Here is a 25,613-nt window from a genome sequence, read left to right on the forward strand (position 1 = left end):
CTAATATAGTCAATCTGTTAAATGATAAGAGCAAGTTATAAAACAGTAATATAGTATGACTCCATTTATTAAAAAAATTTAAAGGTAACAGACACAGATATATATGTATATAATTATACACAGAAAATTTCTGAAAGATGAACAATTATTAATGATGATCACCTCTGGGGAGTGCAATGAATTTATACTTTTGGGTTTTGTCCCTTTACAGCCTTCTATGACAGATAACTGTTAATCCAAGAGACAAGTGTAATTTTAAGTTTTCTAGGAACCATGTTAAAAAAGTCACAAGCAGCAGGTAAAAATTAAATTTAATAATTTAACCCAATGTAATAAAAATATTATCATTTGAAAATACAATCAGCATAGTATTATTAACTAATATGATGCTTTTCCTTCTTTAGAGGTAGGAAATTAAGTACAAACTACTATATATAATAAGCTTATTTTATATATATAATAGTTTAGATATATAACAAGATATACAGCACAGAGAATATAGCTAATATTTTACAATAGCTTTAAATGGAGTATAATCTATAAAAATACTGAATCACTATTTTGTACTAATATAAAACTGTAAATGAGCTATACTTCAATTTTTAAAATATTTTACTTTCTTTTGCTCATAATAAAATTTCAGTATCTGATGTGTACTTCACACATACACCACATTTCAAATCAGTCCAGCCACTTGTGACTAGCGGCTACCATATTGGACAGTGAAATTCTATACTGTTTGACTTAAAAACAAGTATGCTTTAATTTTATATTAAAAAGGCTTTTAAATTTTACATTAAAAAGTTTTAAAAAGCATGTTATAATTTCAGTTACAACTTTCTGCTTTTCTAAAATTTTCCTTTTAATTCTTAAGAGAAGGAAGAATGATAGTGAACTAGGAATCATGAGACCCGTTTACAGCAGAGTCATGACAAATGACAAGTTTAATACATCCTTACCTCTTTCTTTTCAAGACTACCAGTCAGGTCTTGTTTCAATATTCTGGTCTGTATTTTGTTTTCCCTTGATTTTGCTGGCCGCTGTACTCTTCCTGATGTCACTTTCACCTTAAGATCACCAGAATTCCCTTTCTTCTTAGGCAAATCCTCAATCACTTTCACTAAAGGAGGAGGTGGCTAAAAGGGAGGGAAAAAAATCCAGTGGCTATCTTTAGAAAATAGACCTGCAAACATAGTATTTAAAATTTTTATTTTGGTCAACTTAATACTGTGCCTTGATACAAAAAGTATAAATAAAGTGCCCAAGAATGTTTCCTTGTTGACTAATGAGTCAAAGCAAATTTCTGCCAAATTCCTTTGAGGAACACAATAAAGATCTTGATTAACAAAGATAAATAGAACTGAATGATTCCTTGAAAGCTGGCCTTAAGTCATACAGTATCAATCCATCTTTTACACCTGCACAATAAGAGTCTGTAGTGCAGGAGTAATCTGTAGCCCATGGCCCTCTAAAGGGCTGGCAGAAGCAGCCTAGTATTCTTTGGGCTCCAGTGAAATTTCTTTTGAGGGCAACTGTCACGTGATTCTCCTCTGACAGCACAGCACCCCTGCCTCTGTCCTTGGTTACATTTTCTAACTTACACGGAGATGGCTGTCAGTCCCTCAACTGCATCAACAGCTTCAGAGGCCGTGCGCAGACAGCACGGCTTAGACGTCAAACCCTCATTTTGATGGGGCTTATCAAATAGGAAAATAAGCCTTCAACAACTTCAACTTACTTGACTAAGACATTTCCTTCATGAATAACACCTTCTTTGAAATAAAACAATTATCCTTGTTCAAAGGAAATGAGCAGGTAAAGTACCTCTAGTTTTCTGAGTTCCAAACATGATTAAAGTACAATGACTTTCACATGGTGTTTAAATGTTTGAGACCATTATGGCCGAGTGTTTCCTTAGTAATTAGCCCAGACCCAGATCAAGGACAGATGGATTTGTGTTTTTTAGATAATTTTTTCTTGAAGTCAAAGTGGCAATGCCTCTTATATGAGAACACAAGGAAAAACCCAAAAGTCCAAATGAACATATTAGATTTCCAAAAAACACAAACTGTATGCATCACCTTGAATCAAGCTGTCATGAAAGCCAGAACACTGTGCTTCCATGATGACGTACAGTGGAAATAAATCACCACTCTGGGAAAGCTCTTTGACGCAGAAACCAAACTTTTTTGACCTCCTCCTCCTTCACCCCCAAAAGAAATAAGTAGAACAAGGCAAACATTCTGACTCTTTATAAATAACAGACTATAAAAAGACTACTTTGAGGTTTCAAACAAAACTTTTTCTCATGTTGCCTTCAAAAGTTCAGGACTTCTGCTTTTGAAGGAGCAGCAGTTGCTCACTTAGTTGCTAAGTTGTGTTTGACTCTTTTTATGAGCCCATGGACTGTAGCCCACCAGGCTCCTATGTCCATGGGATTTTCCTGGCAAGAATACTGGAGTGGGTTGCCATTTCTTTCTCCAGGAGATTTTCCCGAATCAGAATCGAACCCGTGTCTCCTGCATTGGGAGGCGGATTCTTTACCACTGAGCCACCTGGGAAGCCCCTTGCTTTTGAAAGTTGCACCTATTACAGGAGACCAGGAAAACATTCCCTATTGTCAACTGCAGTATGTACGACATGTAACATTGTTAAGTGTATAAGAATAGGTAATGTAATCATATATATGGCACTGCTACTGTACTTTTGTTTTAAAATTATTATGAAAAGTATTTAAAGTTTTAACTGCATCAGTAAGGGGTTTTTACAATAGTGGTTTTCTGGGATACATTATTATTTATTCACATCTAAAAGAATATAAGAATAATGCAAAATATAGTAGCAATAGCTCTGACCAAAGAAAAAGTACAGTGACTACTTACTCTATGATTCCACTCTTTGGCTATGAAATGCAATTAATAGTGGTCTGACTTCTGAATACTCCCTATCTTTAACATCCTTGAACTATCTTCTAACCTCAGTCCATTCTTCTAAATCATTATTAAAATACTAATTCTAGGGCCACATTTTTCATAGTTCTTGCATAAAAGAATCTCCCAAAAGTTGGAGCCTGAGATATGACCTGAATTGCCACACCTCAGAAGTGTTGAAACTTCAGCACATAAATAGGAATTAGCTTACTTATTATCAGCAGAATACCAGAAATTCTTCAACAGCAAGAAAATAGGACTTGAAGGAGTGGGACATGGTTAATAAGTTTTGTATAAACCTGGCCATTTTGTAAGCCTGGAATAGCCATAGAGACACTGGAATCCTTCTGTTATAAGCTAGCTTTTCATCAATCTGATCTCAATTTGCTTAACAAATAACAGAGAGGAAGCCAATGACATGCTTATCTTGGTTTTTCTCAGATCTCTCGTTCTGTTAATAACATTTATCTAGCTCTTATATATCCAGCTAGGCTAACAACTCTCATTAAGTGCAAATAATGTTACTAAAATTTTTTAAGTCTCCAAGAATAGTAGAGTATAATTACATGTTTAAAGAAAATGTATTTGCATGTACACCGCCACATACACACAATTCTCATTATTCGCAGTAGTTATGTTTTACAGAGTTGCCACAACGCTGAGTTACTGAAAACTGAATTTCACCAGCAGACAGATTCACAAATAGAATCTGTGAATATGCAGGTTGACTGTATACATTTATACACACAGAAAAAAATACTCGGTAGGCATATGTTTCAAAATCATCTGAGAATTGTTAGACTTACTGAATTATTTACTTATCTGTATCTTTTGCTTTTTCTCTGTAATAAGAACTTCTTCTTACTGATGCACGCATTTGTAGGGCAACAGAGACACAGACATAGAGAACAGGCTTGCGGACACAATGGAGAAAGGAGAGGGTGGGACAAACTGAGAGAACAGACTGAAGCCTGTGTATTACCATATGTAAAACAGCCAGTTGGAATTTACTATAGGACACAGCTCTGTGGCGTCCTAGAGGGGTGGGGCGGGGTGGGAGGTGGGAGGGACGGTCAAGAGGGAGGGGACACAGGCGTATCTACAGCTGATTTCATGTTGATGTCTGGCAGAAACCAGCACAACATTGCAGAGGAATTATCCTCCAAATAAAAATAAATAATTTCTTTCTTAAAAATATTCCCCTCCCCACCCCAGAAAAGAGAAAGCAACAATCTAAAGTAAAACTTGCTTTGTTATTTGATGCAACAAGCCGGAGAAATTCTAGATTACCATAAGAGAAGGGGGAAGTATATTTCAGATGAAATGTGTAGGGGAACAACAGATGTAGAAACACGCAGTGTCTACAAGGGATAGTAAGGAAGTAGAAAGCGCAGGGAAACACGCTAGGTAGAGAAGACAAGAACAGAGAAGACTTTGAGAGGCAGGAGGAAAGTCTGGACTTAATGCAAGAGGCAAAGGAAAGGAGGCCACAAGAACAGCGTTATTTTAGATGATGAAAGTCTTATTTTAGAAAAATGGTATGTGGAAGATGATTGATGAGGAGGAGCAGGCACCGAGGGCTCTGAGTTTAGGTGTATTTATTGAGATTACTATTATTTAAGAGCAGTCAGTGAGCACCAATACAAGGATGGCCGAGATGGCGAACAGGTGGCCCACATACAGACATTTCAGATTCAAGGAGTACATAACTTAGTATTGACTCAATTCGGGAAAGAGAGGAATAGATACAGTCATAGGTGCTCCAAGGTGTCTAGCCTGCAAGAGGGGAAGAAAGAGAAAAAAATGAACAGACTGGGACTGCGGACCGTTTTCAGGAAGCAGATCAGGGGGGTACCTCGAATGGGACAGGGACAACAAACAGAGGCCTTTGACAAAGGCAGCAGTTTAAGAATGGAGCACAGGTGAGCAAAGTCTGGAGATGTGGCTTTGGGAGTAAGAGCGAAAAAACATCCAGAAACAGGGATAATGGTGCAAGGAAGTTAAAAAATTATAACAGAGCGTTTATTTTTGATGATACAACATTTAAATCTTAAAAGAAAAAAGGGACATTTACTTGATAACATACCTTATTTATTTCTTTCGTTAAAGTCTGAACTGAGTATATGTTCAGACTGCCATTTTCCATAATAGATGCAATGTACCGTCCATGTGGGCTAATTACTGATGAGCTAATTCCATCATCAAGGCTCCCAATTTCAAAGAGAAGTTTACAAGTCTGTATATTAATAAATCTCATAATACCATCCTGACTTAGCACTCCAAGAACCTAAGAGTAGAGAGAAACAACATGTGAGTTCCTAAAACATTTAAAATTCAAGTCTCAGATGTTAACTTGACCTATTATGGTGACCATTTTACAATATATACAAACAAATACTAAGTCATCCTGTTATACACCTGAAACTAACATGAAAGTGAAAGTGAAGGTCGCTCGGTTCTGTCTGACTCTCTGTGATCCCATGGACTATACAGCCCATGGAATTCTCTAGGCCAGAATACTGGAGTGGGTAGCCTTTCCCTTCTCCAGGGGAATCTTCCCGACCCAGGGATCAAACCCAGGTCTCCTGCATTGCAGGCGGATTCTTCACCAGCTAAGCCACAAGGGAAGCCCACGAATATTGGAGTGGGTAGCCTATCCCTTCTCCAGTGGATCTTCCCAACCCAGGAATTGAACCAGGGTCTTCCTGCATTGCAGGCAGATTCTTTATCAACTGAACTATGAAGGAAGCCCTGAAACTAACATGTTCTCTGTCAATTACACCTCAATTTTAAAAAGTTAAACTACACACGTACACACGTTTGTATTTACATATGTTCTCTCTTGGGGGGCGTGCAGTGGTGGGGTGGAGGACAATTGGAGGAGACCATATTCGCAGAGAGCCACGATGTTTATTTAAAATCCCTAATCACAGCTCATGCAGACTTGCCCAGTTCAGGTCCAGATAAGCCTGGCCCTAACCAGAACCAGTAAGGAGCCTATCCTGGGAGACTATAGAAAGGTCACCTGAGCCTCTTCCCTTCCCACAGGCAGGCCTATCTCCACCAACCCCTCCAGGGGAAGGAGAGAGGAGTACAGTTCTCCACTTTGACTCCACACTGGCTGGCAGAAGCAGGGAGGCTGGAGGGCTTGTTTCCCTTCTCCATCCTCAGCTTGAGCAGAGCTGACAGCTGTCCTGCTGCCCCACACAAACCTGTGACCTCGCTGTTGTAACCAGCATTTAGGTTGTGGAGGGAGAAAATCTGTAAGCTGCAAAAAAGACAGTGCTGGGGTGGGGGGAAGTCCAGAGGAAGCTAGTCTTTTAAGGGGGAAAAAAACAGCTGTAACTCATACAACTTGAAAAATTAAAAACACATACTAAAAAAGTTTAAATGCATAAAACAATAAAGCCCTCTGCTGCTTCGTCTACAGGCTCTTTCCTGGGCCAGGGGCTGGCAGGCAGTGTCACCAGGCGATTCTGCGAAACCCTGACATCCCTTGTTATGTGAAAGCCTACAGTTTGGAGGTAGCTGGAGGCAATTTGAAGGTGACAATCTAAAAAGCATGCTTTTCTGTTGGTCAGATGGTAGGAATCCCCTCATTCAGTTGACGCAACTTCTCTGGAAGGCAAGATCTATCAAAACTATAGATGCACATAATGCCGGTACCACTATTTAACTCTGGGATTTTATTTTTCCCTGCAGACAGGATGTGTGAAGTGACATGTGCAAAAGTGATGCAGTGCAGTATTATCTGTGCTAGAAGAGAACTAAAAACAGGTTGAGTGCCCAATAATAAAGGACTGGTTAAAAAATTTATACAGCTGTAAAAAAGAATGAAGTTTTGTACTGATAGAGGATAATCTTCAAGGTAAACTAAGTAAAGAAAAAAAATGCAAAATGGGAAAAACGTAAGATTATATAACAGCAGTGGTTTTGGAGAGTGAGTAACTGGGCAAATGAGAGAGAAAGTAAGAGTTCACTTTATGCCTATTTTTTCTTTAATGTTTTCAACCATGTGAAAGCATTATCTACTCAGAAAACTTAAAATAGATATGATAAATACACACACACACACACACATCATACATATATACATAAAACACACACACATAAAAAATTTGTTAATGGCAAGACCCAAGATAATTTAAAATAAAGAAGTTAAGGTTCAGTTGCCCAACTATTAAAAAGAAAAAGGGTGTGTGGAAGGGAAGCACTTTGTAAACTAAGGCTAAATAGAAAGAAAACACGTTTCATAGGCTCGAGGCAACCTGCTAATGGTAGATAAAACGCAGCACAACAAAAAAGCAAGAAAATTTCCATCCAGTCTTACTTTCAATCCTTACAACAGCAGTACTGACAAGTTAGCTAGTTTCATGTCACAGTGTGCGAAACATTCCCTGCCTATGCTCAAGGAATTCTTTAAGGATCAAGTAAAAAAACAGCACACTTCATCACCCTGTAAACCAGAGTATGACATAAAGTATACCGATTTTAGGGAAAAGGGTAAATTATCATTAATATATAGAACCTAAGATGTTTCCATTTTTTCAGTTTTAGACTCTTAACAAGTTTTTGGCAATTTCAAATCCTTGAAACAATCAGGCTGCCATAAGTTAAATGAGAGAATATAGCGCAGAAATTGATATGATTTTTCCAAAAAAGTACCACATTACTAACCTTTATGTTACTAACCTGATTAGAACCAGCATCAAAACTATCAGGAAGAAATTCCAGATGGCGAATGGCACGAACTTTGGTAGGCATCTGGATAATTCTAAACAGCTGTTTAGCTTCCAAGCACCACAAATGAATGTGGTTTGATTTGCCCCCGGCAGCCAGGATTCGGCCATCCCTACAGAACAGACAGGTAAAAAAGTAAGACTGGATTAATTATTTATAGCAGCAGTGTCCAACGTGATCCAGTATCATGATGGAAAAGTTCTCACCTTCGCTGTCCAAAAAAGTCACTACTGGACTTCCCTGGTGGTACAGTGGATAAGAATCTGATGCAGAGGCCACGGGTTCCATCCCTGACTGGGGAAGATCCCACATGCTGTGGGCCACTAAGCCCAGCACCACAACTACTGAGCCCTCGCTGTAGAGCCTGAGAGCCACAACTGCTGGCCCACATGCCACAAGAGAACCCACCACAATGAGAAGCTTGCACACTGCAAGAAGAGTAGCCCCCACTCGCCACAACTAGAGAAAAGACCAAATGCAGCCAAAAATAAATAAACAAAAACCCCAACAGCAAGAACCAAGAGAGTCATTATTAGCCACGTGTGATTACTGAGAACTAAAATGTGGCTGGCAACTCTGAGGAAATTAATTCTTTTTTTTTTTTTTTTGGAAATTAATTCTTAAAGTTTATTAATTTAAACAGGTGATGTTACAGAGCTGGGAAAAGACGGAGATCTACTGCAAGAATGATGTGAATGGGCTGGTCACAGGGTGACCTGGAGGGAGAATTCCATGCTTGTCAGTACTGTGGACTGGCCAATACAAAAATGTTGAGACAGGAATAAGGTTAGTATATAAGGAAGAATGAGAAGCAGTATTCAAGTGTGGCTGAACACTTAAATTAGATGGGGAAGGAAATAAGATGACAAAAGGGAGGGAAGTCAGGACCAGAGGACAAAAGACCTCAGGGGATATGGTGGGGAGTTGGATTTTCCTAAGAGCAATGTAAAGCCTTTCAAGGGAGTTGGATAGGGAAATGATTTAATGATTTAAGAAGACCACTTTAGCTGCTTTGCAGAGACTGACTTTAGGAAATGAGATTAAAAATACACAAAGTAAGCAAATTATATTGCAGTAGCCTGAAAAAGGGCTTCCCTGGTAGCTCAGTGATCAAGAATCTGCCTGCAAAGACACAGGAGACATGAGTTCAATCCCTGGGTCAGGAAGATCCCCTGGAGAAGGGAATGGCAACCCACTACAATATTCTTGCCTGGAGAATTCCATGGGTAGAGGAGCCTGGCGGGAGTCAGACATGACTGAGCAACAATACACACACATCATAGACAAGGGGTTGTATCAGGAGGGTTCAGAGTCAACCAGATAATCTCACTGGTCAAAGATGAGAGAACCAGAGCATCACTAAGAGTAATAATTTTAATAAGTCAAACTATGTCAACTATGCTTAAATCCGTGAGTTTACAAAGATTAAAGACAAAAGACCTTCAATGGCCACCTCTGAATATGCCAATAAACAATCCATTATTTGGGGGGAAAAAGGTTTTCTGTTTTTAAGATGAAGAAATCAAGCACTTTATCCTGCTTTTCCTTTACTAACTGTACAGCAAAGTAACCAAAGAGTTGATGAGAGGAAGTTTCTTTCTCGAGAAGGTTCTGGTTAATAAAGGAGAAGGAAAGACAGAATAGTTAGTTCCATTTTGCTAACCTCCAACGCAACACAGGATATCTAGGTGATGACCACCAATGACCATTAACATCATAAGAAAGAGTTCTGTGTTCTTGCAGATTAAAGTACATCAACCACCTACAATGTCTTCTTGCTCCCAGATCAAACCAGATCAGATCAAGCCTCCAACTTATAGGAAATATGACATAACCAGTTTATAGTAAACATAGATGAGAGAAGATCACATTAAATAGCATCACAGGGATGCAAAAAGCAGAATCTAGAATATAGGAAAACTTCAGGACAAATGACCAGTTCTTTAACAAATTAACTGCAAGAAAATATAAAGAGAGATGTATCAACCGAGGCCATGTGTGAACCGTATTTTGCTCCTAACTTGAACCAACCACAAAAATGATTATTAGACCAATTGTGAACTATGAATAATAATTAGATATAGCATTATGAATCTGTAAAGGTGTAATGATAGTACCACAGTTGTGTTTCAAAAAGGGTCCTATCCTTTAGGGATACATGCTGAAATATTTATGCATGAAATGATACACTTGGGCTTTGCTTTACAATGACACAGTACAGAAGTAGTAGACAGTTACCAGTGGTAAAGAATCTGCCTGCCAGTGCAGGAGACACAGGTTTGATCCCTGGGTTGGGAAGATCCCTTGAAGGGGGAAATGGCAATCTACACCAGTGTTCCTGCTAGGAAAACCCCACAGACAGAGGAGACTGGCTGGCAGTTTATGGGATCTCAAGGAGTTGTATGTGACTAAATACAGGCAGAATTATAGACAAGACAGGAGTGGCTATTAGTTGATGCTTTTTATAGCTAATGAGAATATCAGCCTTAGGATTTCATATACTTTTTATATTTTTGTGTGCAATAAGTAAAAAAGTTAATACCATATCTCAGATCATATCTCAGTTTAAAGGAAACTTTTGCTCGTATGACAATAAAATACTGAATGAAAATTTATAAAATTTCACTGGAAATTAAATTTCATAAAAATCCTCAGTGTCTCAAAGTGAACATTACCTGGTCACAGCAAACACTTTGTATAATATATTAGAGCTTTCAGGTGGAGCTGGCAATTGATATTTGCAAACAAGAGTATCACATTCCCAGGCAAAGATGGAATTATCTTTAAAACAGCTGAGGATGGTATTACTTAATGGTAGAAAGAAAACCTAAAAAGGGAGGAAAAAAAGTTATTGTTTATGTAAGGATCATTTAGCCCTCTTTAAGTTTAAAATTTACAAGTAGTTAATTCTTTCTTAAAATTATTTTTTCTTAAACTGGAGAAAATACATTTATAATACATGTCAGGGGATAAAACTGATATTTTATATACTATTAGAAACCAAAAGAAAAGGTAAACTCCTTTAAACAAAAAATAGGTGACTATAATGACAAGTTTATTCATAAAATAATAACAATTCTTAAATATTTAACCTTATAAAAGATTCAAATGAAAATAAGATACCATTTTATGTGTATCAAATTTACTTTAAAATAATGCACAAACTATACAAAACACAAACCATACATATACACAAAATATACATAGGATATTTATTTATAAGTTATATACTAATATACAGTATTAAATACTAACAACCAAGTGTTACAAATATTAAATGTTGGTAAAACTACAGAAAAGGAACTGTGATATACTCCTGCTGGTAGTAAAAACTGACTAAAGATACTGTATATATCTCAACAGTCTTATAATTCTTCTGAATAATCAATCTGCTTCTAAGGGTTAATTCTTTGAGAAAAAAACCAGCAAAATGCTTTAAGATAAATGTTTGCTAAGCATTATTTGCAAAATAAAAACTTGAAAATAAATACATGATGTTAGAGATTTTATATTTTATTAGGGATTCTCATATTTTATTAGAGATTCAATTTATTTAATGCACAATTGAGACTGAAATTGGTGGAAAAGCTGAAAATATTTTATTCTCGTAATTTCTATTTCTCTATTACATAAGCAGTAAGCAATGCTTACTTCAATAATATAACATTTTTATTAAAATTGACCAGTATTTTCTCATAAGTTTTAGTGGCCTCAAATAGAACTTTGTGTGCCATCTGCATAAAACATGCAGAGGGAGGTAGGAAAGGAAGCAAAGAACATGAAAAAAATTCAGTACCCTAAGAACAAGCATTCCCAGCTATCTCCTCAAAATAAATTCCTGCAAACAGCTAATAGTTACAGCTCCAGCTATTTATTCTTTTTTTCCCTTTATTTTCCCCTCAATACAGCTTTTATCTTCTATTTTATTCCTCTAAACCACAGAAGAATTATAATTTCTTTATACACTCGTCTGCCCACAGGAAATCTACCCTGATGCCCTATGCGTGGAACCCCAAACACTGTGGACAAAACCGAGCAAGAGACGCAAGCGAAGCGAGACAGCTGAAGATACTTGGTTGGTTCTGAGCGGGCAGAACCGAGTCTTGTCTATCTTGCTTATTCTTGTGTGGTCAGTGGCAAGCGCAATGACTAGAACTTAGTAAAGGTGTGCAACAGTTTTTTGTTGAATAAATGAATGAATAAACCTTTTTCTTACTAAGTTGTATAGTATATGCATCTTCACCTTTAACAGTTTATGTCGAGTTCTAGGTATTTGTTCTTTGGTTCCATCCAGATCGGCCTTCTTAACCACATTAGAACTGACTATAACACTTTATATTTGAACACATCTTGTGTCTACTACTGTGTCTTTACAAGCTTTATTATTTTTAAAACATATGACTGTTTTTGTGTTGGCAAGAGAGGGGCAGGGACTCATAGAGGAGGCAGAGCACCTTTAAGGATTTGTTACCTTTTATTCTGACATCTTCACAATTTTACTGGTGTCAGAGGGAATGCTATCAATACATTCTTTGGGGATGAAGTGTTCAGCATCTCTAACACTGGACTGGAGTGTCTCTGAGTATTCAGAATCTGGATGTAACCATCATCACAGTAGTAAAAGAGATGTCCAGAGAAAAAGCAGGGTCAACACTGCACCTACCATGGCTTTCCCCAGTGTTACAAAAACAATGGGTCAATAAAGCATCCACATGAAGCATGGCAGCCTTGCAACTAATCTGTATTATTGTCATCCAGCTATTGTATACATATAGTTAAGCAGTGATTCTAATAGTTAAAAACATTACTATAAAAATTTTAGAGCATTGTAAACATATATTTACATATATATTATATATAATACATTATCTCTTTTTGATAATAATGCTAAAAAAACATACATATGTGCATACAAAATGTACTATGGAACATACCGGTTAATTAGAACAATCTACTAAGGACTACAGCTATAAGACTCTAATAAAAGATGCTAGCTCAACTACATCAGATGCCGAGCCCCTTGCCCGATCCAGCTCCTCCTCACTTTTGTCCTAGGCTCACTTTATCAAAGACAATCTGGTAGGTCTTTTGCCAACAGTTCCATTATATTAAGAAGATCTGTAATATGAAGGTTGTACAGAAAGAACTGTCAGTGAATACATTACAATCTATAATGGATGCATGAAAACGGTTTCCAATCTGATGTCAAAAAAATTGTCTTGAAATTTTTATTATAATTAGCAGTATTTTTCTAGAAAAGTAATAAATTTATTCCTACTGAGAGAAGCAAAAGCTTAAAAGTTAATGAGCATCAGATGCTATTTTAAGGAATAGCTGTGATAGATTATTGCCTACATGATTATTCATTACTAGATTTGTAATTTTAATTGCCAGATTTTAATGATTATAAAATTGTTCCTAACGAATCATGTCATTATTTAGATAGTGTCATCTCCTGACAAACACAAAATGCTTAGAAAAAACTTCAAGAGTACTAACAAAATATACTTTTTGATGGCTGGGTGCACCTTTTCCTTACAAAATATGAAAATCCTAGGCTTCCCAATTCACTTTTGAGAGGTACGTGAATTCTTTTCAAAGTTGAAAGAGTTCAGGATAGTAGAGAAAGTTAACAGTGAAATGTACAATTTGGCAAAAATTTAGCGAGTGCCCATTCTTATACAGACTAAGCTTATGACACTTATTAAGTGTTCTCTGATGCCATCATCACAAAACCTTGTCTGATTCATACTGAACCACAGTAATCAGAAATCTCAGGATTTATTCCAAAATCTCCAGCTAACAGAGCTAAATGTCCTACCTCCTAGTTATCAACAAAAGAATCTAAATTTTCTAACTCAAAGAAATGTAACTGGTTTACCTGATAGCATAATGGAGCCACTTCAGAGTAAACCAAGCTTCAACTCAGAACTGCACCTCTTTCATAAGCTACGTGACACTGGGCAGGTTACTTAATATTTCTGAAGTACAGTTTCCCCAACTATAAAATGTGGATAATTGTATCTACCTTTCAGGATTATTTAAGCTTAAAAATAACAAACCAAAGTGTTAAGTACATAATAGGACTCAACAATTGGTATCTATTACTGCTGCTGTTTAGTTGTGTTGGACTCTTTGTGATGCTATGGACTGTAGCCTGCCAGGCTCCTCTGTCCAAGGGATTTTCCAGGCAAGAATACTGGAGTGGATTGCCATTTCCTCCTCCAGGGGATCTTCCTGACCCAGGGATTGAACCCAAGTCTCCTTGAGTCTCCTGCACTGCAGGTGGATTCTTTACCACTGAGCCACCCATGGTATTGCTATCTATTACTATCAATTACCACTACTGCTAGGTACAAAATTCAGTGGAAAGCAGATGGAGCAGTAAATTCTTTAAAAACATTTTGAAGTCAAAGTCAAACTATTGACTGATAGTTTCTAATCCAAAACCTCTAGGGAAGATGTGTTCTAGAATTCAGAACTACTTATGATCTGAGAAAGGGATCAAACCTGGGTCTCCCGCATTGCAAGCAGATTCTTTACCATCTGAGCCACCAGGGAAGCCCAATACAATGCATAATCTGTAATATTATGTAGAACTCTCAGTGACTTGGAGCAGCACCCCATACTCAAATATATTAATATTTCAGCCTCATGTCAACTTAGTTCAGATTTTGCTGCCAGATGAATTCCAATCAGATTCTGCCACCAAATGAGTTATCTGAGTTTTTGAGTTGCTAATAAGGGATTATGCATCTGTTTAATATAGTTCACAAGAATACAGTTTCCTTATAGCTTTTTGCAAGATACCTAATTGCACTGAAATAATCCTATAAAGCTGGATAATAGATAACAAAAATAACAGCAATATAGGAAGAGCGGCAGCTGCAGCTAACTTGTACTAAGCACTTACTATGCACAAGCTTCATGCTAAGCGCTTTGCACAGATTATCATACTCAATCTTGAAACCAACCCTGAGGTAAGCACTATTATTATTTCCATCTTATACACAAGGTGAATAGCTTGTCAAAAATGACTCATGTGAATCTACTCAGAACTTTAGACTTAAATTCAAGTTTACAAGAAATCAGTAGCATCAGCTGTTACTTTGCAACAAAGGTTCGTTAGTCAAAGCTATGGTTTTTCCAGTAGTCATCTATGGATGTGAGAGTTGGACCATAAAGAAATCTAAGCACCAAAGAACTGATGCTTTTCAATTGTGGTGTTGAAGACTCTCGAGAGTCCCTCAGACTGCAAGGAGATCAAACCAGTCAATCCTATAGGAAATCAGTCCTGAATATTCATTGGAAGGACTGATGCTGAAGCTGAAACTCCAATACTTTGGCCACTGATGCGAAGAACTGACTCATTGGAAAAGATCCTGATGCTGAGAAAGATTGAAGGTGGGAGAAGAAGGGGACGACAGGATGAGATGGTTGGATGGCATCACCAACTTGATGGACATAAGCCTGAGCAAGCTCCAGGAGGAGTTGGTGATGGACAGTGAAGCCTGGTGTCCTGCAGTCCACGGGGCCGCAAAGGGTCAAACACAACTGAGTGACTGAACTGAACGTACAAGATATCAGGTGAGAAAACAAGTTAAATGATGCAATGAGGAGATAGTAACACAAATCCAGAATGTGTGGCATTTTCCAACACAACTAACTGGCCTGGTTTCTTAAAAAAAAAAAAATTAATGTTATAGGAATAAAAGAGAAAAGGTGGGAGACCATTTTAGATTAAAAGAGCCATCATAAATGAAACCCATATCATCATGTGTTACCATGTGTCATCAATGGGAAAAAAAAATCACAAAATTTGTATTTAAAATATAAAAGCAGACTCAGCCATAAAAAAGAAAAAAACAATGCCATCCACAGCAAGTGGATGGACCTAAAGATTGTCATACTGAGTGAAGTCAGACACAGAAAGACAAAAATCATCACTTAAATGTGGAATCTAAAAAAAATGGTACAAATGAACTTAGTTATAAAACAGAAGTAGAGTCACAGATGTAGAAAACAAACTTATGGTTCAGTTCAGTTTGGTTCAGTCGCTCAGTTGTGTCTGACTCTTTGCGACCCCATGGACTGCAGAACACCAGGCTTCCCTGCCCATCACCAACTCCCAGAGTTTACTCGAACTCATGTCCATTGAGTCGGTGATGCCATCCAACCATCTCATCCTCTGTTGTCCCCTTCTTCTCCCACCTTCAGTCTTTCTCAGCATCAGGGTCTTTTCCAGTGAGTCAGTTCTTCACATCAGGTGGCCAAAGTATTGGAGTTTCAGCTTCAGCATCAGTCCTTCCAATGAACACTAAGGACTGATCTCCTTTCTGGTTGGATCTCCTCGCAGTCCGAGGGACTCTCAAGAGTCTTCTCCAACACCACAGTTCAAAAGCGTCAATTCTTCGGCGCTCAGGTTTCTTTATAGTTACGGTTACCAGGGGATAAAAGGGGGAAGGATAAACAAGAGATTGAGACTGGCATCTATACACTACTGTAGGTGAAACAGATCTAAAAAGAATCTACTGCATAGCACAGGAAATTCTACTCAATACTCTGTAATGGCCTATATGGGAAAAGATCTAAAAAGGGATTTCTGTGGTGTTCCAGTGGTTAAGAATCTGCCTTGCAACACAGGGAACAAAGGTTCAATCCCTAGTCAAGGAACTAAAACCCCACCTGCCTCGGGGAAACTAAGCCCACGCACAACCTCTGAGCCCACGTGCTACAAGCTAGAGTCTGTGTGCCACAACGAAGATTCTGTGTACCTCAACTAAGACCTGAGGCAGACAAATACATAAATAAATAAACTTAAAAAAAAAAAAAGAATCTAAAGAGTGGATGTATGTATAACTAATTGACTTCACTATACATCTGAAAGTGACACAACACTGTAAATCAAATATATCCCAATAAAAGTTTAAAAGTAAAAAACCACGGTAAAAATATAAGTTTAATAAAAACTTGATAAGAACTAAAGTTTTGCTTTAAGTTTAGTTTACAATTACTTCCTGTTTTCAACAGAATAAGCCAGGAGTGACAACCATCTGACTCATCTCCAGTTCTTGTACGGCCCAGGAGAATGAGTTTTATGTTTTAAAATTATGTCATTTCAGCTGGTTATAGAAGTACACACGTATCCTCAATTTTGCTCTTTGCCAGCAAAGCCAAAGATGTTTACTATCTAGTCTTTTGAGGAAGAGCTTGCTGGCAACTTAAAGGATAGACTATGATATTCTATTATTTTAGAACAATATACTTACATGTATATTGCATACTGTATTTACATTTACTACATTTAATTTTATTTTATCACTAAGATTTGGAATCCTATTTTTTTAAACTAAAATGTCTGAACGACCAAGCCAAGGTTAATATTGGCAGCTATTCAGTGTACACTATTCTAGTTTCATGGTAAAAATAACCGATGGTTTTTGTGTCATTGTTTCATGACTGTTTTCATTGTGGCTTCAACTCTCAGTGTTCTCTTTCTTAGACTTTAAAATAATTTAAGTATTAAAGCAATTAAAGAAAAAACCTACTAAGGCATTTGACCTAAATTCCTGATGAGTAAGCTGGCTATAACTTATATCTTTTTTAAATGAGTAAGAACCCTGGGATTTTGGGGAGACTACAAAATAAGATTTTGGTTGACATGAACTGCTAGTTGTTCATGCTAATAACCAAGAAATTAAAAGCAATACTGCATGTATAACATAACCTGAAGCAAAATAATTAAATGGGAGATGCAATCCTGAAAACAGCATTTAGCTAATCAAATAGTAAACAAAAACAAACCTTAAAAACAAAAGAAATGGATTTTTAAAAAGTAATACATGTGTACAATGGAATACTGATGAGCAATAGAAAGGTACAAACTACTGATACATAAAACAGCAAGGATGAATCTCAAAAACATGATGCTGAATGAAAGAAGGCTTTACACACACTATTACTGAAAAGCTCTACTTCTGTGAAATTTTAGAACAGATAAAACTAACCTACAGTAGGAAAACATCAGAGGAATGCTTATCTGGGAAGGGATATGATGGGACTTTCTGGGATGATAGTAACAATGCTATGCTAAGTCACTTCAGTTGTGTCCGACTCTGTGCGACCGCAGAGATGGCAGCCCACCAGGCTCCCCTATCCCTGGGATTCTCCAGGCAAGAACATTGGAGTGGCTTGCCATTTCCTTCTCTAATGCATGAAAGTGAAAAGTGAAAGTGAAGTCGCTCAGTTATGTCCGACTCTTAGCAACCCCATGGACTGCAGCCTATCAGGCTCCTCCATCCACGGGATTTTTTAAGCAAGAGTACTGGAGTGGGGTGCCACTGCCTTCTCCGGTGGTAACAATAGGTTTGCACATTACAAACATATATGCATTTATCAAATTTAACAAATGAATGCCCAAGACATGCATTAAAAACAAAAGTTTATATCAACAAATACTAAACCCAATTTAAATGCAGGCTGAAGCACTGATGAGCAAGTATACTGATGTCTGCAATTTACTTTAAAAAAAAAAGTGAGTTAATAAACGAAGGGACAGACAGATGCATAGATCCATAATATAGTAAGTATGGTATGGGCTTCCCAGGTGGCTTACCAGTAAAGAATTCACCTTCCAATGCAGGAGACACAGGAAGATCCCTTGGAGGAGGAAATGGCAACCCACTGCAGTATTCCTGCCTGGAGAATCCCATGGACAGAGGAGCCTGGCAGGCTACAGTCCATATGGTCACAAAGAGTTGGACACAACTTAGCAACTAAACAGCAACAATGTATGGTATGGTAGAGTAGGATCTAGGCAGTGGATGTACAGGTATTCCTTGTGAAATTCTTACAAATCTTCTATACATTTAGACTTTTTCATAACTGGGTTAAGAAATAAAACAAAATCAATCAGCTAAGTAAAAACTATCACTTAACTAAAGTTGAAGTTACACACTATAAATAATAAAAGTTTTGCTTTTGCTGACATAACTGAGACAAAGTGAAACATTACTTATAATATCCGTATCCAGCTGATCCAGAAACTAGCCTGAGAAGCACCATAGACCAAGACGCGCTCCGTCCACTGACCTTCTGTATTCCCACAGACTGGAGAATATTCAGCTTTCTTTTTCTCTGGAAGGTATCCAAGTCCCAGAGCTGTGCTGTATCAGAGGAGGTGGTGATGGCATATCTCCCCGATCCGTGCACAGAGATCGAAAACACCGATGATTCATGCCCTCTCATCCAGCTAACCAGCTCCTTGGTGACTGAGGGAAAAAGGCAAACAGTCATACAGGTCAAAGCTGGTATTTCATCCAAGAACAGATTCAATGGATGGCCAGGGATCACATGAGGTCCCTTCAGCTCCATTAACCTCTGAAAAGAAGGGAAGCCTCTGACTGGCTGATGGAGTGCGCCAGGGGACATGGTAGTCACGTGGATTATCGGGGGGCAGGAGGTGAGGCTGAAAGGGGGTTTAAGGACAGTCTTGAACGTGACATGACAGAAGCCTGGGCTTTCTCTTGAGATAGTTTTATATGTTAGAATATCGTATCTGGGCTGTTTCAGAAAGAGTACTTCGAAGACATGGTGAATATACTGGAGAGGAGGAAGAGGTTACAAAATGACTAGTTAGTCTGTTGCTGTAATAATCCAGGCAGGAGATGAGAAGGGTCTCTACTAAGCATGTGGCAGTAGGGAAAGGAACAAACTCAAGAGCTACAAAGGAAAAAAATCAAAGGACTCAGTGATTCAGTGGCCCCGGGCGCCCCGGCTGAGTTACGTAAGCAGGAGGCGACTCTACCATGTGACATAAACACACGAGGGGGACCAGACTTCGCAGCGTCAGAAGAGATGACAGACTGGATTTCTAAAACCTGACTCGGTGTGTGTGTGTCTGCATGTGTGACACACAGGCAGAGAGAAAAGTCTGAAAACATCAAAAACTCTCCATGACAATTATCAATGGGTAGTAAAATTGCAGTGATTTTTATTTTCTCTTTACATTTTTCTGTGTTTCCAAGTTTCCTATGACAGGCATGTTACAGTTTTATGATCAGATTTGGTTTGTTCCTCCAGAAAGATGCACCAGGGGAGAAGAGCCAGAAAGCCAGATGTAAATCTGGGAAACATTAAGATACAAAGTAGGTCAAACTGAAGACAGAGGAACAGATAAACCCTTGGGAAGGGAGGACTGGCTTCCAAACACCAGTCTGAAGTCTGGCGTCACTTAATGGGCAATTTTTCATTGGCCTTCAGTGAGAAGAGAAAAATAAGCATAACACGATGAGTTTTCCACAAAACTAAATTTAAAACACTACCTTCAAATCTATTATATACTTCTAAGTTTGTTAAAAAAAAAACTCCATTTCATGAAGTTATATTGTTTTTTCCAATGTCAATTAACAAAATTAAAAGTTGACAACCTATGTGGGTTCCTCTACTTTTTCTTTTTAATTGGGTCAAATACCCAGCTGGAGTGGGTTGCCATTTCCTTCTCGACCCAGGGATTGAACGTGGGTCTTCTGCCTTCCAGGCAGATTCCTTACCGTCTGAGCCAAAAGTCTAGGAATCACAAAAGAACCCAGGAAAGAAGTCAGAAAAATAGACTCAAGAGAGGTTAACAGTAGAAAACCAAGACTCCTGAAGTGAGCTAAAGTGTTAAAAGCTATGGAGAAACAAAACGAAAAGTATAAAGAGGATTTATATGATCAGAGGTCACTAAAGACCTTGGAGACAGAAGTCTCAGAAGCCTGGAGCAGGGGTTGCAGGGGAAGAGGCAAGAGTCAGAATCCATGCATGGACGCGGTGAAGAAGCAGGATTTGGCAGTGAAGAAAGGGAGGTGGCTGGGGAGGTGGAGACAACACCTAAGGAAAGGGCTTCGTTACAAGGGGTTTCGATAAGACAGGAGAAAGTATAAAAGATACAACTAAGATGAGAGAAGAGACTAATGGAATCCAAGGAAAGCAGTCACAGATGAGTTTAAAGACTTGGTGTATCAGAACTTCTGTATCAGCAGTGTTTGTAATACCAAAAACTGAAAACAGTTTCAAATCCACCAAAAGGTAACAGGTTAAACATTAACAGTCATGGTATTAGGAATTCCCTGGTGGCCCAGCAGTTAGGACTCCGTGCTTCCACTTCAGGGGGCACCGGTTCAATTTTTTGGCTGGGGAACTAAGAGCCCACAAGCCTGCAGGGTGAGGCCAAACAATAGTAGTAATTGTGGTATTGTAAACATTTCTAGAATAGAATTATTAAGTATTGATCTTAAACACATAAATTTTTCACAAGGGAAGGGATTCTACCAAATGATATAGATAGGATGATCATATATTTGTTAAAATATAAAAAAGGTATATGCAAAGAAAACAGATTAGGCAGGTGGGCCCCCAATATAAAAGCACTGACTGTCTCTGGGCACGACTGCCTTTCTTCCTGCAGGTGCTGTGAGAGGGTGGCAGTGCCTGGGGGCAGGGGCCTGCAGCAAGACTCCCAGATTAGAAATCCTGGCTCCGCTGCTTACCAAGCTGTGGAAACCTGGTCAATCTATTTCTGTGCCTCAGTTTCCTCATCTGAAAACTGGGCATAACAACAGTAACCATCTCCGTGGGTTACTATGATGATTACAATTAATAATATGTATAAAATCATAGAATAGTACCTGGCAAGGAGTAAACACTATATTAGTGTTAGCCAACACTATTATTACTATTCTTATTGTTTACAATCTTTTTAAATGTTGTATCTGATACATTAATAACAAGAAAAAACAACACAGTTTTTTTTAATAATAAGTTCAGTTTATAGAACTCTTTAGTTCTCTATTAAAAAACGTAATGTGGCAAAAAATATCAATACACATGTAAAATTTAAAAAGTATTTATTCTTGTACATGTGCAGTAAGGAATTTGGCCTTCAAAGAGAGGTATGCATGGCCTTTGTCCAGCAACCTCTACACCCTTGGAATTTCCCCAGTGGTGGGAGTGTCTCTGTTATCTGTGGTAGGTCCCTGGACAAAACAGATGGTTTGTGCTATGGAGAGAACCTCAGAGTGGGGAATGGCCACACCATAATGACTAACCATGTGAGTGATTAGAAGGCTGAGGCTTTGGGTCTCACACTATTAGCCCAACCTCCAGAGAGAAGGAGGCTGGAAATGGAGTTCAACCAAGTTGGCAACCAAACGCTGATGAATCCCAATAAAAACTCAAGAGCTTGGGTCAATTTCCTGGTGTGGCAGGACTTGGTGCAGATGGCCACGTGTGGATGCTGGGAGGGTAATGTGTCCTTGGGGATGATGGAAGCATCTCTTTTGGGAGCCTCCCAGAATCCACCCTATGCGTCTCTTCCTTTGGCTGGTTTTAATTTGTATCCTTTTGCTATAAGTCATTTTTTAAAAACTATAATCATAAGCATAGTGAAATCTGTGCGTCATTCTACTGAATTCTCAAATCTGGGGGTAGCTGTGGGGAACCCTGAATTTGCAGCCTGTTGATCTGAGGTGAGGATGGCCTTGGGACCCTCAAACTTGTGGCCAGTGTCTGAAGTGAGAGCTGTCTTGTGGGGTCTGCTCCCTCCCCTCAGACTGGACAGGCTGGCTAACTCCCTGCAGTATTTCCACCACATGTCACTCTGCTTCAAAAAATACATAGGACTTCTTACCTGTATCGAAACATTTAATAGAATAATCAGCTAATGCCACAAGGAATTCAGACTTCCTATGAAGATTAAAGGCGAGAGCTGTGCAAGCTTGCGCTGTTCGCTGAACAAGATTAAACCTAGTAAGAGATTACTGTGTTAGTATCAGAATTTCTTCCAATATCGTAAAACTTCACATCAGCGGATTCCTTAGAGAAGAAGAAAATGAAACCCAGGAAAATGAACTCCCATTTTGGCAGAACAAAAGCAGATGACGAAGAGTGCTACCTGCCATGGAAAGGAGTTTGGATCTTACTTACGTGGGATGGGAAGCCATTGAGAACTTTTGAGCAGACCAGAATCACAGCCAGGCATGTCTTTTAGGAAGAGGATTCTGGGTGTAAAATGGAAAGGAAGAATAGAAGAGATGTCAGAAGTCAAGGGGAGAAAGGTCTGGTGATGCATCAAACAGGGGGTGAAGAGGGAAGAATCAGGAATCCCTCACATGTGAAGTGGAGATAAAAGACGTCTCATAAGGTTGTCGATGATGTTGTGATGGTTAAATGACTACACGATGATTAAGTGAAATAATGTGTGTTTAAGTGCTTAGCAGAGTACTTGGCACCTAGCTAGAGTTTCATTAACCAAAAAAATGAAGTTTTCAAACTTAGGCAAAAGAGGAACAAGTGTGGCGGTAGGAAATAGTAATTCTGGTTTTAAACATGTAGCATTAAGCACAGGGAGGCCTGGCGTGCTGCAGTCCACCGGGTCACAGAGAGTCAGCACAACCGTAAGGCCTTTGAAAAGCATTTAGAGCTGTGCTGTCCCAAAGAAATGGAATACAGGCCATGTGTGTTACTAAAAATTTTCTAGAAGCCACATTAAAAGTTAAAAACATATATAATTAATCTTAACATATTAAACTTAATTCATTGTGTATCTAAAATACTATCATTTCAACATTTAATAAAAAATTATCAGAGATATTGTACATTCTTTTTTCTCACAGTGAGTCCTCAAAACCCAGTGTATTTTATACCATCAATGTATCTCAACTTGGCCAAGCCACCTCTCAAGGGCTGAGGGCAGTTAGTGGCTGCCGCATTAGACAGTGCTATCCAGAAGCTCCCCAGTGGGCGGGAGAAGCAGGTCTGAGTTAACAATGTTCCATGGCAGCTGAAGCCTGAGGCTTGGTGGTAATGAGCCGATTAAAAAAGAATACTGAGAATACGGAAAGAAGCCTGCTGGGGACAAATGCCCCAGTAGCAGGACAGTAAGGGCAAAGACAGTGGAAAAAGTCAGCAAAGCAAGGGGAAAACCGACCTCAGAGGTGGAAAAGGCAGGAAAGAGTTGTACCTTGAAGCAAAAGAAAAATTTCATAAAGGATGGAAGACAAGAGTATTTAGTAAGATGAGAACTGAAACGAGACCATTGGATTAAGCGATTAGGAAGATTCTGAGTGAGCCCACCGTAGTGGCCTTTAGTATTAGACAGGCCTGATCTCACGTCACAGCTATGCCACACGTACCTCTACTCGGATGTGAATATTTACGGAGAGAAAGGAACAGTGGACAGAATAAAAGAGAGGAAGATTCAGGGTGCAACGTCCCATGGGCAGCCACAGAAGACAGAGATTAGCAGTGTTACAAATGAGGATCATCCAGTTATACAAACGGTTGGACTTACAGATATATTTGAGGTTGTGGTGGGAAGAAGGAAAGGAAGCTTGAGGGTATCTATTTTTCCATGAATTAGGAGGCTAGGCAGTCAGAATAAGAGTAGAGTCTGAACACAAGGAACCACAGAAATTGGTTAAGATTTGGAAAACTCAGAGAAGACTGAAAGAATAAATGACAACAGATATAAGCAAATGAAGTACTAGCATCACTGATGTTGAAGTTCACTGCTCTATAATGGAGTCAATCAACAATTATTTTTATTTTGTTTAGTTTGGGATTTTTATTTTGTTTAGTGGGAGCAGAGAGACAGGTATATTGATTTAAGATTGGGAACTGGCTGCATAGGTTATGCAAGAGTAATGGGTGGGAGAATTATGACCATTAGGTAAGGAGTGGAAACAATGATTAACACATTTCTACCCAGTAAATTACAGACAGATAAATCATTTATGAGCTCTTCTTTCCCTGAACTATTGAGAATAGGTTACTGAAATCACGTTTCCTATGAACAAGGAAATTTTCCTATATAATCACAATAAAATCATCAAAATCCGAAAACTACATTGTATATTACTGCTGTCTAATCCCCAGACCTCAGTTTTGTCCACTGTCCTAAAAACGTCCTTTACGATTAGTCCTTTGGATCAGTCCAGATCCAAGCCTTGACTTGTCATGTGTCTAGGCTCCCTCCGTCTGCAAGAGTCTTCAGGCTTTCCGCATCTTTCATGTCCCTGACCCTTGTGAAGGTCACAAGCCAGTCTTGCTATCCAATGCCCTTAATTTAGCTTTGCCACTGGTTCTACTGATTAGCCTCGGGTCACCTGTCTTTGGCAGGAATATGACAGAAGTGACACTATGTTCTTACCACTGCACCCTATCAGGTGGCACACCAACTTTGATTTGCCCCACTACTGGTTATTTCAACTTTAATCCTTTGACAAGGTGGTGTTTGCCAGGCTTCTTCACTGTAAAATTACTGCTTTTCCTCTTTAGTAAGTATTTTGCGGGGAGGTACTCTATGACTGCAAGCATCTATTCTCATTAAACTGTTGACTACAGCATGAATTCATAGATTTCCATTTTATTCAGTGGGTTACGAGCCACCACTATCATTTATTTTGAAACTCACTGTCTCTAATCTGCCCAGAGAGAGCACCTTCAAGGTGACATTTCTGTCCTTTGGACACATCCCCATCCTTCTTTGACCGAGTCCTTCTTTCTGGCTACAAAGCACTGCAGGCTTATCTTGTATCTTCCCTGCCTCCATCCGAAAACTGGCTGTTTCTCCAAGGATCCCCAATTCCTTGAAGCAGACTGATATTTAGAAAAGAACTGGGCACTGGGTATATTCATTACTACTGGGGTGCTATTGCTTCCAGGCCCTATGAGTGAAGCAAAGCTAGGAAATTTCTGTCCATATAATTCATTCACTTTCTCATACACACACCTCTATTTATTTCTCTGTCTGTCTCTATATATTCAAAACCAAGGATTCATACAAACAGAACCAAATCCAATCCAGGTCCAGAGGGTTTAGTGTAGTTTTCTCCTTTTCCATATTTGCAACTCCACTTTCCAGTAGTCAGGAACCTGGCCCCCATTAGCCTCAATACACTCATT

The 25,613-nt window shown here is 38.7% G+C and overlaps 1 protein-coding gene across 5 annotated transcripts in view; it reads right to left on the reverse strand.

Annotated features, from left to right (window-relative positions):
- TBC1D31 (TBC1 domain family member 31) overlaps nucleotides 1-25,613 on the reverse strand; it is a 62,181-nt gene that overhangs the window by 30,880 nt on the left and 5,688 nt on the right. For 3 of the 5 annotated variants that reach the window (XM_040261882.1, XM_040261884.1, XM_040261883.1), the window contains exons 3-7: nucleotides 18,762-18,940; nucleotides 10,346-10,497; nucleotides 7,623-7,782; nucleotides 5,017-5,217; nucleotides 960-1,136 (exon numbers count right to left, since the gene is read on the reverse strand). In XM_040261882.1, the coding sequence (XP_040117816.1) occupies nucleotides 960-1,136; nucleotides 5,017-5,217; nucleotides 7,623-7,782; nucleotides 10,346-10,497; nucleotides 18,762-18,940 (869 nt within the window). Of the gene's footprint in view, nucleotides 1-959; nucleotides 1,137-5,016; nucleotides 5,218-7,622; nucleotides 7,783-10,345; nucleotides 10,498-18,761; nucleotides 18,941-22,338; nucleotides 22,455-25,613 lie in introns of all 5 variants that reach the window. The other 2 variants (XM_040261879.1, XM_040261880.1) reach the window with 1 other exon arrangement.

The sequence above is a fragment of the Oryx dammah genome, unplaced genomic scaffold, assembly GCF_014754425.2.
Source record: "Oryx dammah isolate SB20612 unplaced genomic scaffold, SCBI_Odam_1.1 HiC_scaffold_19, whole genome shotgun sequence".
Taxonomy (NCBI): domain Eukaryota; kingdom Metazoa; phylum Chordata; class Mammalia; order Artiodactyla; family Bovidae; genus Oryx; species Oryx dammah.